At 37.6% G+C, this 19,839-nt stretch overlaps 2 protein-coding genes across 2 annotated transcripts in view; both read left to right on the top strand.

The window, feature by feature from the left end:
* Positions 1–19,839, top strand: part of LOC121373452 — a 142,502-nt gene that overhangs the window by 82,548 nt on the left and 40,115 nt on the right. The window lies entirely within an intron of this gene.
* Positions 703–2,783, top strand: LOC121373197 (thrombospondin-1-like). Its single transcript, XM_041499653.1, has 2 exons — positions 703–1,053; positions 2,426–2,783. The coding sequence occupies exons 1-2, from the start codon at positions 849–851 to the stop codon at positions 2,677–2,679; spliced, it is 459 nt and encodes a 152-aa protein (XP_041355587.1). The 5' UTR covers positions 703–848; the 3' UTR covers positions 2,680–2,783.

The raw sequence follows: 19,839 nt of genomic DNA, 5'->3' as shown, positions 1-19,839 counted from the left end.
ATTTCTGATATCTGTCTGATGCAGTTAGTATTAAAGTTACTGGAGGTCGGTAAAGCCAATTGCGGAATTCAGCAATTCATTTCTGATATCTGTCTGATGCAGTTAGTATTAAAGTTACTGGAGGTCGGTAAAGCCAATTGAGGAATTCAACAATTCATTTCTGATATCTGTCTGATGCAGTTAGTATTAAAGTTACTGGAGGTCTGTAAAGCCAATTGCGAAATTCAGCAATTCATTTCTGATATCTGTCTGATGCAGATATTATTAAAGTTACTGGAAGTAGGTATAAAGCCAATTGAGGAATTCAGCAATTCAGTTCTGATATCTGTCTGATGCAGTTAGTATTAAAGTTACTGGAGGTCAGTAAAGCCAATTGCGGAATTCAGCAATTCATTTCTGATATCTGTCTGATGCAGTTATTATTAAAGTTACTGAAAGTAGGTATAAAGCCAATTGAGGAGTTCAGCAATTCAGTTCTTATTGCCATTTGTTGTCTGTCTGCTGTCCGTATGATTAAAGTTACTCGAAGTATAGACCCGTTTAAAACCAATCGAGGAATTCAGCAATTCAGTTTTTATTGCCATTTATTGTCCGTCTGATGCAGATATAATTAAAGTTACTGGAAGTAGGCCCGATAAAACCAATTGAGGAATCCAGCAAATCAGTTGTCATTGCAATTTGTCTTCATCTGTTGAGACCTGATCTCGTTGCATAACAATCTGCGAAACGGGCAACGGAAATACATAGCATTGGTCCATCCACCTACTTTGGCTGCTGGGATTACGTTCATAGCTGCTTGCATGCAGCGTTAATGTTGTCGTTGTTACAATCACTACTATAATATAAAGATGAATTTTCCCTCAGTTCATGGTCTGTGGACTCCGTGGGGTGCTCGGGTTTACGGAGATTGTTCAGTGACCTGTGGTGGAGGTCAGCGGAGATGGACACGACAACGTTTCTGTGATAATCCTCCGCCGAGATTTGGTGGACGAGATTGCGTGGGATCAAATACAGACAGCGCAACAGAAAAATGTTCTGATTTCCCATGTGCAGGTAAGTTCTCCTCTCACTGCGTGTCTGTCTGGCACCCTGTCTGTTTTGATTGTGTATGTGTGCAGATTTCAACTGTTCCAGTGAATTCTCTTTTCCTGCATGGCCTCTGAAAGTTGTAAGACCTATAGAGACCTACACATGTATAGACCTGTAGAGACCTAGATACCTATAGAGACATACAGATCTATAGACATACAGAGATCTATAGAGACCTATAGACCTATAGAGACCTAGATACCTATAGAGACATAGAGACCTATAGACATACAGAGATCTGTAGAGACCTATAGACCTGTGCAGATGCAACAGCGATAGTTTTGTTCGTGCGTCGCTCGCATCAGTATAGTTTTGTGTCACCCATTTTTCGTTCGCGTATTGAATTTATGACATCATTTTACATGGTCGTCACGAGTTACATAAAAACAAAATGGATTACCTGAATTTGTTTTTGTATAACCCATAAATGGTTTATGCAAATTTTTTGTTCACAGAGGCCTGCAGTGCAAACCTATTTTATGCTTAAACCCAGTTTTGGGGTGGGGGATTTTTTTGGGTTTTTTTTTTGGGGGGGGAGGTGCTTTAAATATACTCTGTGTAGGACTTCACTTAGATGGCAGCAATGGGGTATATATATAGTCAAAATGAAATTGGTTATCTGTAATTGTTTGTGTAATATAAATATTTATGCAAATGCTAACTACATAATTACAAGTTGGCACAGTGGATACTCTATTCTAACTGTTCTTTGTTCTACATCACAGTGATATGCAGTGAATTAATATAGCAACTGTTCACCCAAGTATTTTTACATTATCCGTCTCAATTTCTGGAAACGTTAAATGGCTCTTAAAATAAGCATCACAAATATTGATATGAATGACTAAAATGTGATTGTGATGTGCATCCATTTGCACTGTGACTAGATATCATGTCCTCTGTTTTTTATTCTGTCTTAAAATGTATGTATGTATTATAATTGGGTTCTTTTCTGTCTTAACATGGATGTATTATTATAATTATGTGATGAGTATAATTCCGTCTTAAAATGAATGTATTATTATAATTATGGGACGAGTTTAATGAAATCTATTCCGTCTTAAAATGGATGCATTATTATAATTATGTAATAAGTTTAATGAAATCTATTCTGTCTTTAAATGGATTTATTATTATAATTATGTGATGAGTTTAATGAAATCTATTCTGTCTTTAAATGGATTTATTATTATAATTATGTGATGAGTTTAATGAAATCTATTCCGTCTTAAAATGGATGTATTATTATAATTATGTGATGAGTTTAATGAAATCCTGTTCTGTCTTAAAGTGGATGTATTCTAGTTATGTAATAAGTTTAATGAAATCTATTCAGTTAATGGCCAGTGGGGAGCTTGGGGTGTTGGCGTCGTCGGAGCTTGTCCAGTAAATTGCGGTGGAGGGTTCAGAAGCATGACCCGGAAGCGTGCCTGCGACAGCCCACCCCCTCAGAACAATGGACAGTTCTGTTTAGGGTCGGATACCACAACTCAGCGTGTTTCCTGTAACACCAACCCTTGTCCTGGTAACTACATGCAGTGTGGCAAACTAACACTTTTGTACATGTCACATTTCTTTCATTCATTGTAATTTAATTCCATGTTCAGGGTGTAAAGCAGCTCTTTACAATTTTGCGTGCGGGACGTAGGCCAGTGGTAAAGCGCTCGCTCGATCTGCAGTCAGTTTGGGTTTGATTCCCGTCGGTGGGCCCATTTGGCTATTTCTCTTTTTCAACCAGTGCACCACGACTGGTATATCAAAAGCTGTGGTATGTGCTATCCTGTTTGTGTGATGGTGCATATATAAAAGATCCCTTGCTACTAATGTGAAAATGTAGCGGGTTTCATAACTAAAACTATGTCAAAATTACCAACGTTTGACATCCAATAAATCAATGTGCTCTAGTGGTGTCGATTGCCCACCAAACTACATCTCATGGCATTTTGTCCTTCTTTCCATTGACACTGCATGGTGTGAATCTGTTGCCCACCAGACTAAATCAAATGGTATTTTGTCCTTCCTTCCATTGACACTGGTGTGAATCCATTGCCCACCAGACTAAATCTCATGGTATTTTGTCCTTTCCATTGACACTGGTGTGAGCCCATTACCCACCAGACTAAATCAAATGGCATTTTGTCCTTCTTTCCATTGACACTGGTGTGAATCTATTGCCCACCAGACTAAATCTCATGGCATTTTGTCCTTCTTTCCATTGACACTGGTGTGAATCTATTGCCCACCAGACTAAATCTCATGGCATTTTGTCCTTCTTTCCATTGACACTGGTGTGAATCTATTGCCCACCAGACTAAATCTCATGGTATTTTGTCCTTCTTTCCATTGACACTGGTGTGAATCTATTGCCCACCAGACTAAATCTCATGGCATTTTGTCCTTCTTTCCATTGACACTGGTGTGAATCTATTGCCCACCAGACTAAATCTCATAGTATTTTGTCCTTCTTTCCATTGACACTGGTGTGAATCTATTGCCCACCAGACTAAATCTCATGGCATTTTGTCCTTCTTTCCATTGACACTGGTGTGAATCCATTGCCCACCAGACTAAATCTCATGGCATTTTGTCCTTCTTTCCATTGACACTGGTGTGAGCCCATTACCCACCAGACTAAATCTCATGGCATTTTGTCCTTCTTTCCATTGACACTGGTGTGAGCCCATTACCCACCAGACTAAATCTCTTGGCATTTTGTCCTTCTTTCCATTGACACTGGTGTGAGCCCATTACCCACCAGACTAAATCTCATGGCATTTTGTCCTTCTTTCCATTGACACTGTTGTGAGCCCATTACCCACCAGACTAAATCTCATGGCATTTTGTCCTTCTTTCCATTGACACTGGTGTGAGCCCATTACCCACCAGACTAAATCTCATGGCATTTTGTCCTTCTTTCCATTGACACTGGTGTGAGCCCATTACCCACCAGACTAAATCTCATGGCATTTTGTCCTTCTTTCCATTGACACTGGTGTGAGCCCATTACCCACCAGACTAAATCTCATGGCATTTTGTCCTTCTTTCCATTGACACTGGTGTGAGCCCATTACCCACCAGACTAAATCTCATGGCATTTTGTCCTTCTTTCCATTGACACTGGTGTGAGCCCATTACCCACCAGACTAAATCTCATGGCATTTTGTCCTTCTTTCCATTGACACTGGTGTGAGCCCATTACCCACCAGACTAAATCTCATGGCATTTTGTCCTTCTTTCCATTGACACTGGTGTGAGCCCATTACCCACCAGACTAAATCTCATGGCATTTTGTCCTTCTTTCCATTGACACTGGTGTGAGCCCATTACCCACCAGACTAAATCTCATGGCATTTTGTCCTTCTTTCCATTGACACTGGTGTGAGCCCATTGCCCACCAGACTAAATCTCATGGCATTTTGTCCTTCTTTCCATTGACACTGGTGTGAATCTATTACCCACCAGACTAAATCTCATGGCATTTTGTCCTTCTTTCCATTGACACTGGTGTGAATCCATTACCCACCAGACTAAATCAAATGGTATTTTGTCCTTCTTTCCATTGACACTGGTGTGAATCCATTACCCACCAGACTAAATCAAATGGTATTTTGTCCTTCTTTCCATTGACACTGGTGTGAGCCCATTACCCACCAGACTAAATCAAATGGTATTTTGTCCTTCTTTCCATTGACACTGGTGTGAGCCCATTACCCACCAGACTAAATCTCATGGCATTTTGTCCTTCTTTCCATTGACACTGGTGTGAGCCCATTACCCACCAGACTAAATCTCATGGCATTTTGTCCTTCTTTCCATTGACACTGGTGTGAGCCCATTACCCACCAGACTAAATCTCATGGCATTTTGTCCTTCTTTCCATTGACACTGGTGTGAGCCCATTACCCACCAGACTAAATCTCATGGCATTTTGTCCTTCTTTCCATTGACACTGGTGTGAGCCCATTACCCACCAGACTAAATCTCATGGCATTTTGTCCTTCTTTCCATTGACACTGGTGTGAGCCCATTACCCACCAGACTAAATCTCATGGCATTTTGTCCTTCTTTCCATTGACACTGGTGTGAGCCCATTACCCACCAGACTAAATCTCATGGCATTTTGTCCTTCTTTCCATTGACACTGGTGTGAGCCCATTACCCACCAGACTAAATCTCATGGCATTTTGTCCTTCTTTCCATTGACACTGGTGTGAGCCCATTACCCACCAGACTAAATCTCATGGCATTTTGTCCTTCTTTCCATTGACACTGGTGTGAGCCCATTACCCACCAGACTAAATCTCATGGCATTTTGTCCTTCTTTCCATTGACACTGGTGTGAGCCCATTACCCACCAGACTAAATCTCATGGCATTTTGTCCTTCTTTCCATTGACACTGGTGTGAATCTATTACCCACCAGACTAAATCTCATGGCATTTTGTCCTTCTTTCCATTGACACTGGTGTGAATCCATTACCCACCAGACTAAATCTCATGGCATTTTGTCCTTCTTTCCATTGACACTGGTGTGAATCCATTACCCACCAGACTAAATCAAATGGTATTTTGTCCTTCTTTCCATTGACACTGGTGTGAGCCCACCAGACTAAATCTCATGGCATTTTGTCCTTCTTTCCATTGACACTGGTGTGAATCCATTACCCACCAGACTAAATCAAATGGTATTTTGTCCTTCTTTCCATTGACACTGGTGTGAATCCATTACCCACCAGACTAAATCAAATGGTATTTTGTCCTTCTTTCCATTGACACTGGTGTGAGCCCATTACCCACCAGACTAAATCAAATGGTATTTTGTCCTTCTTTCCATTGACACTGGTGTGAATCCATTACCCACCAGACTAAATCAAATGGTATTTTGTCCTTCTTTCCATTGACACTGGTGTGAGCCCATTACCCACCAGACTAAATCAAATGGTATTTTGTCCTTCTTTCCATTGACACTGGTGTGAGCCCATTACCCACCAGACTAAATCAAATGGTATTTTGTCCTTCTTTCCATTGACACTGGTGTGAATCCATTACCCACCAGACTAAATCAAATGGTATTTTGTCCTTCTTTCCATTGACACTGGTGTGAGCCCATTACCCACCAGACTAAATCAAATGGTATTTTGTCCTTCTTTCCATTGACACTGGTGTGAGCCCATTACCCACCAGACTAATTTTTCTGGATGGTACCTGTCGGCTTCAGAAACTCTAATGCACATTTTGAGCCCTGAATTAAATAAAGCTGCTGTCTATAAAAATAATAATAATCCAATTTTCAATGTGGATCTGATTCTCTTCTATTAATATTGCTACAAATGAAAATCCCATGAACCCATTAGATTCCTGTAACTTTGGACTTAAAAAAAATAAAAGCTCATATCTAAATTTATTAAGCCAAAAACTGTCATGTTTATAAATTTTCATACCCTTGTTTTGGTTTCATACACAATCAATATAACATGTCTTAGGGTCATTTTTTTTTTTTTAACTGATACACATGGTACGTTTTATTTCTTTCATCTTTTAAAACCTACATGTACATGTAAACTTAAAGAGTGACTGTCGTTAATCTTATAGTCTGGCCCACAGGGAACGCCTTTTTTCATACTATGGAATTTATTGCAAGTTATTTACATGTATTTCTGAGCCAATTGTTTTCTAAATTGCACACAAAATATTTATTTATTTATTTTTTGTTTGTTACATGTATTTCCAAAACACTTACTTTTTTTTTTACATCAAACCAAACTAAAATTATTCACAAAATTATTTTATGTAGGATGATGGGATGGACTATATATAGGCAGGCGCGGATTCAGGCGAGGACCCAAGGGGCCCCCCCCCCCCCCCCCCCCATTTTTTTGGTGAAACAATATATATTACAGAATACAAAAAAAAAGTTATCCCGTCCACCTGTCAAGGACCTTTAAATTCTATTTTCAAAAACTACAGCAAGTTTTATGCCCCCTCTATTACAAAATCCTGGATCCGCGACTAATAGTTGTTTTGCTTTGTCGAGAATTGGATGTACACACACGTGTACGTGTATAATTATTATTGAGACATACTGGCCGGTACATGTAATGAATTTAATAAAAAAAAATCTATCCAGTTAACGGCCAGTGGGGAGCATGGGGTGATGCCGTCATTGATGGTTGTCCAGTAAGCTGCGGTGGAGGTGTTAGGAGCATCACCCGGAAACGTGCCTGTGACAGTCCACGCCCCCAGAACAATGGACGGTTCTGTATTGGGTCGGACACCAACACTCAGCGTGTTTTGTGTAACACCAACTCTTGTCCCGGTAACTACAGCACATATAGCACACTAACAGTGATCTCAGTGTGTCTTTCATTTCCTTTGAGTTCCACTTTTATGCATGGACGATGATGTGGTTTTAATTTATGTCACCACTGCATGTGTATACAATCTGTCTAATTTTTCTTACTCATGTACTCTTTGTGTACAATTCAAGAAACTTCTTACTTGACGTGTACTTGGTGTACACGCTGTCTAATTTTTCTTACCTGTGTACAATGTGTCTAATTTTTTTTACCTGTGTATTTGATGTACAATCTGTCTAATTTTTCTTACCTGTGTACTTGGTGTACACTCTGTCTAGTACGTTGTTCTTACTTGCATGGGGTGCAGTTTGTTTAAAAAAAAATCATTTATGTACTCAAGTGTACAATCTGTCTAATTTTTCTCACCTGTGTACTTAGTGTACACTCTTGTCTAAGTTTTCTTACTTGTATACATGGTGTACAATCTGTCTAAGTTTTCTTACCTATGTACTTGGTGTACAATCTGAGTGTTCTTACCTGTGTACTTGGTGTACAAACTGTCTAATTTTTGTCACCTGTGTACTTGGTGTACAGTCTATCTAGTTTTTCTTACCTGTGTACTTGGTGTACAGTCTATCTAGTTTTTCTCATACATGTATGTGTACTTGGTGTACAAACTTTAATTTTGTTCTTACCTGTGTACTTGGTGTACAATCTGTCTAATTTTTCTCACCTGTGTACTTGGTGTACATTCTGTCTAATTGTTCTTACCTGTGTACTTGGTGTACAATCTGTCTAACTGTTCTCACCTGTGTACTTTGTGTACATTCTGTCTAGTTGTTCTCACCTGTGTACAATCTGTCTAATTGTTCTCACCTGTGTACTTTGTGTACAATCTGTCTAATTGTTCTCACCTGTGTACTTGGTGTACAATCTGTCTAGTTGTTCTCACCTGTGTACAATCTGTCTAGTTGTTCTCACCTGTGTACAATCTGTCTAGTTGTTCTCACCTGTGTACTTTGTGTACATTCTGTCTAATTGTTCTCACCTGTGTACTTGGTGTACAATCTGTCTAGTTGTTCTCACCTGTGTACAATCTGTCTAATTGTTCTCACCTGTGTACTTTGTGTACATTCTGTCTAATTGTTCTTACCTGTGTACTTGGTGTACAATCTGTCTAACTGTTCTCACCTGTGTACTTGGTGTACAATCTGTTTAATTTTTCTTACTTTTGTACTCAGTGTACAAACTTTCAAAACAATTTTTATATGAATGTATTCGGTGTACACTGTGTCTAAAAAAATTTCACCTGTGTACGCTGTGTACAATTTGTCAAATTTTTCTCACGTGTGTACTTAGTGTACAATCTGTCAATTTTTTCTTACTTGTGTACTTAATGCACAATTTGTCTAATTTTTCTCACCTGTGTATGCTGTGTTCAATTTGTCTAATTTTCTCACCAACATGCATGTATTCGGTGTGCAATCTGTCTTTAAAAAATGTACCTGTGTACTCTGTGTACGATCTTAATTGGTGTACAACAGGGCTTCTACAATACAGTACCCCAATCTGTCTAATTGATCTCACCCCTGTACTTTGTGTGCAAGCTGTCTTTAAAAATGTACCTGCATGTGTAGTTCTGTGCATGTGTACAGTTTAATTTGTCTGACCTGTGTATTTAATTGGTATACAACAGGCAGGGTTCATACACTTAAAGGAAGTCAAAATTCAAGGGTTTTTCAAGCACTTTCCAGGTCAACTTTACCAAAATTCCAGGACCTTACAGAGTTTCCACAGGTCGTTAAACACGCAAGTGCCAACACGCAAGTGCCAACCATCTTTGTGGGTTTACAATAGATTCATTAACTTGACACGCTCCCTGAACTTGCTAAATACCCAGCGGCAAAAAGTGACAAACTTTCTTTTCCAATATGGCAAAGCTGTCGATTGGATCTCGTGGCCGCGTGATTCTCGCATCACGAGATAAAAAAACAACAACAAACATTCACACGTCAACTGAGCCGGTAAACATCGATTGGCCGGACGATTGGCATTTGATTGTGCCGCGGAAATAAAACAAATAATTTAATTACATGTTAAATAAAGTAAATAAAGCCTCCGTTTTAGGCGTTTATATTTTATTTGACATCAAATTATCATTTTCAAGGGTTTTCCAGACCGCAAGATGATTTTCAAGGGTATTCAAGCACTGGAATACATTAGTTTATTTTCAAGGGTTTTCAAGGGTTTTCAAGGGTTTTCCAGGCGCGTACGAACCCTGAAAAGGGCTTCTACAATACAGCAGTTCTATTTGTGTAAACTGTCTAATTTTTATTATTGGTGTACTTAAGTGTATACCACATGTGCAATTTCAGTGTTACTTTCACTGTATCTTTAAAACATTTTGAATGTGTATGAATCAAGTAATTAAGAGAAGACACTTAAAGTTGTACGTATTTTGTTTTCAGCAATATGCATTAATATTCACTTATATCCTCAGAAATGACATATAAATAAAGATGTTTTAACTGAATAACTGATCATGTGTTGTTTGTATATAACTATATATTCTTCACTGTGTCCCTAATACTGTGACCTTTCTTTCTTTTAAATACTTTACATTTTTTGTCTTTAATTATGCACGTTTTGCTCTTTATTGTCACTTTATATAATGTGCACGCTAACCAGTGTTCTTGCTGTCTGGAAATTAAAAAACAGAGAAAATTTACAGGTAACAATTTAATGAGCTTTGTTTTTCAGTGGAAATTCAGGACTCCCAACTTAAGGGCATTCTCCTTATGTGACTTGCCGGTCCGATGATAATCGGAACATATATAAGACTAAATTCATTCCGATTTAATTGATGCGACTATTAAGTCACATAAGAGAATGCCCCTTTAACGATATGGTACCGAGGCCAGTTGCTGTAATTGTGATATGGGTTGCTGTAGATCAAGGCCCCGTTCCACGAAGCGATCTTAGCACTAAGATCACCTTAGTGCATAAGGTAGTTATGCACTTAAGGTGATCTCAGGGCTAAAATCGCTTTGTGGAATGGGCCCTGAGGGCTTGAAGCAATGACAAGGTTTTTGCTGTTCAATAAAAATAAGTGATTTCTGTGGAATTAAGGGATGGTTTTCTGTTCACTAATTCGCAAATGAAACGCTGTGATCTACAAGTAGAAGGCACTGAATCAAACAGCTCGCCAATAACAGTGAATGGAGATAAACAGGGTCTTTTTGGTGAAAATTAGGCAATGGGACCATAATTTAGTTGATGGAACTAGGCCATGGAACCTACATTTTGTAGCTGGGCTTTACAGATCTCACTAATTTGGGGACTTTTGTCTTTTAATTCTGAGTGAAGGAAGGTCATTTTAGTTCAGTAGTCATTAACAGCTGCTGTAGAGTTGTTAATATTCAGAAATGCATTTCAAGTTATTTGAATGTAATGAAAGTTAACTTTTCAGTGGTTTTTAGGTCAGAATATTTGGGCATGCATACGTATTTTGGACACAATGGTAATCACCTTGACTTTGATGCAATCTAAAGCCCTGGCTAATGAGATAAAAGAGGTCATCGTTCTGACATGTAGACTACTATATTAAATAGAGAATACATGTACATGTACAGGGCTTGAAATGCAGTGTTAGTACATGCACCGGTGCATGCTGATTTTTGCGTGTGCATGTAACTTTTAAAACTGGGTGCACGCAGTGCATGCTAATATTTTTCAAGTACTGTGTATTGCGTATACTAGTATCCTGTTGTCTACCAGATTCAGACTCAAGTTGTTGAATTTTGCATATGCATTTCGTAATCTGTTTGCCACATGAAAACGATAACTTTTATCTTATGGGCGCATCCATTTTGTATCCCATAATCCTACTTACAACAATGGTGCCCTTTCGGTCATTTCCGTGAAATATATTTGCTAAAATTGCCGGCAATATCTCGGTTATATCCATGAACGGTATTAGGGATGGTGGTCGAGACCGACTTTGGGGTATCCACGCGTATAACACAGTTGTTGTCGTCACTGACAAATTGAACTCCGCCAGATCTGTGATCAATACAAAGTACCGTAACTGCTTTGAACATTTTCGACCTCAGATATGGGCACTTGATCAGATCTTATCGAGTTAAAAAAGTTGATAACTTGCTTAATACTTTAAAATGATAATCAACACTGTAATCAAGGTAATTAAAATAGTATTTTCCTCATTGTTAACAGGATTTACCTTATTTGTGGTGCATGCAGAATTTTAATGGTGCATGTAACTTTTTTTTCAGCATGCACCTGGTGCATGTAGATTGTTTTTTTCATTTCTAGCCCTGATGTATATACATGTAGATAGATATATTTATGTATTTCTTGTGATGTTTTTATACAGGTAATTATACATACATGTATATCAGGGCTTCTAGATTATGGTAGCTCCACTCCCATGGCTAGTGATATTCAATGTTGGGCTTGTAAATAACTACTATTGCCATGCCAGATGGCTAGTGAAAAAAAGTTGTCAAATGCTGCATTTAAATTAAGTCCATTTTGTAAATATGAATATGCTGCCCCATCCCCACTCTCAAAATCTTGGTGTTTTTAATCTTTTCAGGTACAATATTAATATCTGATTATTAATTACTATATTAGTAAAACTGTATTAAGTAAAATAGGGCTAGTGAATTTTTAATCGTGGCTAGTATATTTTTTAAATCACTGATCCCATGGCTAGTGGATTTTATAAAACGTCTAGAAGCCCAGCTGTGTTCTTCATGCATATACAGGTAAAAATTTATTCGTTTTATTATTGCTGTTATTATAATCATCATGATCATACATGGCTCGAAATAGGAAGTAAAATATGGCCTGCTGTATATGTATATATATATATTATTTTTTGTAAATTGCAGGTAAAAAAAAATACATCCTGCTAAAAAATAAATATGGCCTGTTGGCATATATACAAGTACAGTGAAATCTGTCAAAACCGGACCCTCTGTAAACCGGAATTCCCTCAAAACTGAACGTTTCACAGAGTGCGTTTTTAAAAACCAGGACAGAACATAACCTCTGTAAACCGGATCCCTCTTAAACTGAACTTTTGTCTTGGTTCCAAGGGTGTCCAGTTTAGAGGGGTTTCACTGTACATGTATATGGGGTGAGGGAAGTGTTTGGGATGTGTGTGAAAAATGAGGACCTGAGATGTATTTTAGATCATATTGTAACGATTTCGCTTTCTCAGCACGTGCCCACTTATAGACCGGTGCTAGAATCGAATTAAATACAGTTCTAAAAATGCCTTGCTGGGTTCGGCTACCCCTTTCGGTCGTAGACTTCCAAAAATCACATAAGTCGTCCTTTTTCACAGTGTTTATTTAAGGGTTTCAATAGATCATAAAAACAATTACAGTTAACCAGCAAAATAACTAAGATTTTTAATAGATTTCATTATTGACATTGAGAGATACAGGTTACATAATAGTTATTCAAATTTCCCACAACTCAACCACCATTCAATTCCCCGCCAATGAAACATTAAGAATCCCAATATGGATTACTATTTGTTTATTCTAAGAGAATGAAAATCCATCGAAAACATCTAAAACGTACCTAAAGCTAAACATTCATTTCCACTCGTGAAACCACAAGATTCCCAAACGTGGAATACTTGGTAATTTACGAGACAGAAATAATATTTCCTTCACTCAATTCCTCTCTCCAAAATTCCAATAATCTTCTTTCTAAAATATTTTAGTAACCTCTCAAGTGTCAATACAAAATAAGTCTAACAATAATGTTAAGGTTTACGGTAATGCAATGCGAGACGGTGACAATTAACAAAAATACACTACCATTTAGTTAATGAATTACATAATAAATAAATAGCTTACCACTGTCAGTTCTCACATAATAAATCTAAAAACAAAATTTGGAATAACCGAGTGAGAGAGAGCCATTCAAAATCTACACATAAAAAAAAACCCACAATCAACAAACACACATGTACCTGTGGTTGGAAAGTCAGAAGTGAGTCAACGAATGGACAAATCTAGCATTAATACATGGAATGGCTCTCATTGGTCCAAATTAATGACATGACATTAATCGGACATGACGATTGGTTAACCTATCATAACAATTCTTCGTAGAAATAACGAAGATTAACGACAACTTAATTATAGCCGAATATTGCCGAAAATTACACATCACTACAACAAAAATTACGTAAATAAAATAAACAATTCTAACTTAATTATTTTCTCAAATGATATCCCAAAATACAATATAACATTATTATTGTTTAACCCCTCCCCAAATATTACACAACGTGATATTAACTATAAAATCCAAGCCTAAACATTACAACATTATATGGTCTCATGCCACTGTTTGGAAAATCAATGGATCTGAATGATCGTTCCTGTAACTTTACCCATCAATAATCTGATTCATAGAAGGCTGATTAAAGTGCTAATAGGGTGCTAGAAGAGGTTAGTATAAGAAGTTCAGAAACCAAGAATAAAATTAAGAAACCAAACATAAGTAGAAAAAGGACAGACAACAAATCAGATTATTCAGGAAAGTATTGGAAATATACAAATTTGTTACATTCCCCTCGACCACTTGAACTCTATGCACACATAGAGTTAAATTTTTGACACAAATTGTGGCACTGGTTTGAGTTATATTTCCAATATATATATATTACTTGCTTCCTATTTAAAAATAAATAAATATATATATATATATTACCAATGTACATTTACCCACGTCTTATCACAACCATTTTATATTACAAGATTATGAGACATCTAACAACTCTTCCAATATACCTGGCACTTATATTCACCTATTGTCACCATATAATTACAAATGAATATTATTCAAATATCCCATCACACAACACAATTGAAAACCAATAACATGTGATACATTTTTCATATAACTTTTACACCCCTAAATTTCACAGTAAATGCAATAGTACAACAAATAATTAAAAAAAAATAATAATAATTCCAACACTTCTTAATCAAGTGTTACAAAAACAAAACCCCACACAACACTTATTAGGTATCACACCCACCTTATCATTCTATCGCTGTATATTAATACAATATATACAGTAGCTAAAATCAACCACACAATCATCAAAAAATGTCCAGTTATATGCATATATATATATATATACAATTATATTTCCATTTTTACTAGAAACACACAATATCCAAAAATCTTAAATTAAAAAAAAGAAAAAAAGAAGTAATTAACACTTTATAATTATCCACAAAAATAAACACATGTGAATATATTTAACATATGCCCCAATCTGTCTCATCCACATATGTACATACACAACTGTATAAAGAAACAGGTAGAGCATATGGACTTCTGAAATGCAACCAAGGTACCCTAATATTTCCTGTAGTAGGCCGAGAAACACATAACACTGACATTCAATATTATTTGTCAAACTACAATAAAATCAAGTAGCTTCTCCACACCTCATAAATCCTTTTTAACCATTTCCGTCTATTGTTTCCTACCAGTAACCAAATTATCATCCCCATACCTAAAAAAACAACCCAGTTATATCATCCATTACAATTTATTTCAACTTATACAGCCTGATTTTTCTATCAGTCACCGAATTATCATCACATGACATCCAGAAATACCAGTTTATCATCCATTATAATTTATTTCAACTTATACAGCCTGATTTTTCTATCAGTCACCGAATTATCATCACATGACATCCAGAAATACCAGTTGTATCTTGCATTATAACTTATTTCAACTCAATACAGATTTCTAACAACCTCACAAAATAAACAGGTTATGATTTAACCAAAGCCCTAATAACCACCCATTTTAGCTCCTGATAATAACGCTTCATACCCAGCTGCCCCAAATGAATACCATCAATTAGTAGTCGAGGATGCAGGATTCTTTTCCTGCAGACAAAAGTCACCCCATCCTCCCGTTCTAACTGTGATAAGGCTAAATTTAACTGAGCTCTTCTTGCCTCATACTCCCCCATGCTCAATGAACGAAATCTAATTCTTGGGAATATTTTCATTAAACAAATTTCCTGCACCCCCCCAGTCTCTCAATTCTTCCATTACTTCCCGTAACCTTTTAATAAAAAGACCAACTTGAAAATGTGGACTATCCAGATCATTTCCTCCCACCTGCAATACCACTACCCTTGGTTTATATCCATCCCTCTTCATTCTCTCAATCAATTTCCAGACAGTCCCAATTTTTCCCCCCGATTGACCAAAATATCTTACCTCAACCCCTTGAATCCCTAAAGATTTTTCAAAAGTTTTCCCTCCCTGCTTACCCCGTTTTACCAAATTCTCTAACCTGGTCACATAGCTATGTCCCAATATTGCAGCTTTCCCCGAAGCACGAGGCATAGTTCAAATTTCAACTAAGAGAATTCTGACAATCTGTGAATAAATACAGATATAACATAATATATACACAATTCATTTTCAACATAATCACACTATATTTTAAAAACTCCAACTTATTCAAACATTTCCTACCTTAATAAATTATCAGTTTGAGCAAGGAGATTTCCCAATCCTACAAATTTAAGACAAGTCATATTGCCCTGACCTCATCCATCCGGGTGCCTTCCTATGTCTACGCACAAAAACACGAGAAGGATTATTCACAGAGGAATCAGTTTCACCTCCAAAGAAAATTTGATCCACCACATCATCTGTCTCTAAAGAAGGTACCCAGTCCAACAATTCAGAATAATCAGACTGCATGGAAACATTCTGATCTTGTTGTTCCACCAACTCTTCCACCTCGAATTCCCTGGCTAAGTATGGTTTCAACCTGTTGAAATGCACCACTTGTTTAACTTTGGAACCCGGTTTTGAAATAATATAATTAACATTGGAAAGCTTCTTTTGAATGATAAATGGTCCAGACCAATACTTTTGTAGTTTAGATGATAATCCCTTCTTTCTTTGTGGAGTAAACAACCAGACTTTATCAGTAACCTCTAGAATATGTCCATGTATCTTTTGATCATAGTTTACCTTTTGCCTTAATTGTTTCTTAGCCATGAATTTCCGGGCATACTGAAAAGCTGTTTGAATTTTTAGCTGTAGCTGTTCCACATGCTCAACAGGGCTTTTACTCTCACCTGGCGGATGTTCAGTCATTAAAGTCAAAGGAATATTAATTTCCCTACCCAGCATCATTTTATTAGGCGTCAACCCAGTTGTTTCATGAATACTAGAACGGTATGCCATGGTAACGAGTGGCAAATGTAAATCCCAATCAGTGTGTTCTGCATTCACATATGCACTTAACATTTGTTCTAGAGTTCGATTGAACCGTTCAATCATTCCATCGGCCTGAGGATGGTATGCAGAAGTTCTAGTTTTCTTTATCTCAAGGATTTTACACATTTCCTGAAACAGTTTAGATTCAAAGTTTTTGCCCTGATCCGAATGTAGCTCTTTTGGAATTCCAAACCTGGAAAACAGTTTATACACCAATATTTGAGCAACCGTTTGGGCTTCTTGGTTTGGAATGGGATAGGCTTCTGTCCACTTTGTGAAGTAATCCCCCACTACTAAAATATATTTATTGTCACGAACTGTAGTAGGAAAAGGACCACAAATGTCTATGGCAACTCTCTCCATCGGTTCTCCTGAAACCATATTGATCATGGGTGCTAATCTATGAGGAATAGGAGATTTCCTAGCCTGACACTCTGCACAAGTTCTCAGCCACTGACTAATATCTTTCTTCATTCCAACCCAAAAACAATTTTGACGCACTTTCATATAAGTTTTGTTCACCCCAGCATGGCCTCCTGTAGGTGCATCATGTGCCGCATGAAGTATATCAGGAATGCATTTCTTTGGCACCACTAGTAATTGCTTAAGTTCTTCCGTGTTTTCGCAATACCAGTTGCGGTACAGAACATCATTACAGAGTTCCAGTTGTTCCCATTGACCCCAATATGCTTTGACTTGCCAATTCTGATCCTTCACAACTTCGAAATCTGGCCTAACATTATTTTCTTTCATTAGACTGATAATGACTTTTAAAACTACATCAGACCCCTGTTCCATTGCGATGTCCTCCTTGCTCCAACCAAAATCACGAAATATCAAGCTATTACACTTTACAGGCATTCTACTTAATGCATCTGCATTTATATGCTTACTCCCACAACGATGTTCGATTTTAAAATCAAATGTGTTCAGATACTCAATCCACCTAGCAACCTGACCTTGGGGTTGTTTAAAAGACATAAGCCATTTCAAAGAAGCATGATCAGTTCTCAACAAAAATTGTCTTCCATACAGATAATGTCTAAAATTCTTAACAGCTTTAATAACTGCTAACAATTCCTTTCTAGTCACACTATATTTCTTCTCAGTGTTACAATGAGTAGTGCTAAAATAAGCTATCACTCGCTCTTCCCCTTCATGTATCTGAGACAATACTGCCCCTGAACTATCATCACTAGCGTCTGTATCCAAAATAAAGGGTTTCGAAAAGTCTGGATAGGCCAATACAGGAGACCGTTGTAATGCCAATTTTAAGTAATCAAAAGCTTCTTGACATGAAGGATCCCACAGAAATCTAACATGTTTTCTTGTCAAGCGGAATAAAGGAGTTGCTATTTCAGCAAATTTATCAATAAATTTCCTGTAATATGAGCAAAGACCTATAAAACTCCTAACCTCAGTAACACATTTTGGAGTAGACCATTGTTTTATCTTTTCTATTTTCTGCGGATCCGACTTAACTCCATCCTTCCCCACTACATATCCCAAGTACAAAACTTCACGTCTAAACAAACGACATTTTTGAGGTTTCAACTTTAAACCTGCCTCGGTCAAACAACCTAACACTTGGTGTAACCTTTGTACATGTTCTTCAAAAGATTGGGCATACACAATTATATCATCAAGATAAATCAGACAGGTTTTCCAATGTAAGCCTTTTAAGACTCTTTCCATTAATCTCTCAAATGAACTAGGAGCATTACATAACCCAAATGGTAAAACATTGAATTGATACAACCCAGTGCCAGTAGTAAAAGCTGTTTTCTCCTTTGCGTCATCTGTCAAACCCATTTGCCAATATCCCGATGCCAGATCCAAAGTTGAGAAATACTGTGCCCCATTCACTGTTCTAAATTCATAACCTAACGGATATAGTTCAGGCATCTCACTTCCAAAGGCAATTTCAAACAAATCTACGTTCAAAACAGTAACATCAGAACCCGTGTCCAAAAGAAAATCAATTTCTTGATCATTTATTTTTACTCTGACATACTGAACTACACTTCTGCTTTGGGCCTTTTTGTGAGGCCAAGATACGCCCTCTACCTTGGTCTGAGTCCGTTTAATGGACAGAAACGTTGTATGTGACCAAATTCCCTACATCTAAAGCACTGAGAAGGCCCATCTACCTTATTCCTGATTTCTGCATTTGGCCTATGTCCATTTATCACTCCCGGGGTCTGAAAGCTACTACCCGCATTTCCCATTCCAGAATTATCAGCCACCCTGTTTCTCCCACTTCTTATGTTACTCATTTCTGTCAAACACTGCTGTAACTGATCCTGCAACCTTTCCATTTTACTTTTCATCTCATCAATCTCCAGTCTGTTCCCCCCAACCTGACCTATTTTAGCTTTACCATCTAGCCTTTGGTAACTTTCTTCATCAAGGGCTATGCGTAATGCTGACGACAAAGTTACAGGTTGAGCTCTTCTCAGCTGTTTTTTTTTATATCAAGGTCCTCCAAAGCCTCGATAAACTGTTGAACAGCAATATTGTTTTGGGTCACATCGTCAGCATATGGATGCGCTAAACCCACCAACCGTTGAATACCTCCTGCTAATTCAGATAATGATTCTCCCTTTCTCCTCAACCTATTCCTTAACTGTGTCCAATATACACCCGCATTTCGTTCAGGCTCAAATCTATTCAAAAGAGCAGACGTAATTGATTTTAGATTGTTTTTCTCATGGACACGCAAATCACTGTAAACCTGTAATGCATTACCCCTTAACTGAACAGCTAGAAACTGACATGCCTGAGATTCCGACCAATTATTTATTCCTACACACAACTGAAAGTGAGTAAGCCAATCTCTACAACTTGTTTGACCAGCGTATGTATCGGGCATAACTTTCGGTCTACCCATCCCAACTCTTTCTTCCCCGTCCCTCACCAAACTAGGTAGGTCACATGTCACAATATTTGGAGTGCTAGTAGGAGGCATTGTATAATCATGACCTAAATCTATGGTCTCGGGCACTACTACAGGTTGTAGAATGACTCTCTCTCCCTCGTGATAGCTATTTTCATTTATCAAAAACGGTATACGGTCATACGTCTCGCTTGCCGACAGTCTAGCGCGGGTTTCTGCAATCTCTCTTTCTAACCTTTGTCTTT

Source organism: Gigantopelta aegis, chromosome 5 (genome assembly GCF_016097555.1).
Source record: "Gigantopelta aegis isolate Gae_Host chromosome 5, Gae_host_genome, whole genome shotgun sequence".
NCBI lineage: Eukaryota > Metazoa > Mollusca > Gastropoda > Neomphalida > Peltospiridae > Gigantopelta > Gigantopelta aegis.
This window is presented reverse-complemented; position numbering and strand designations above follow the sequence as displayed.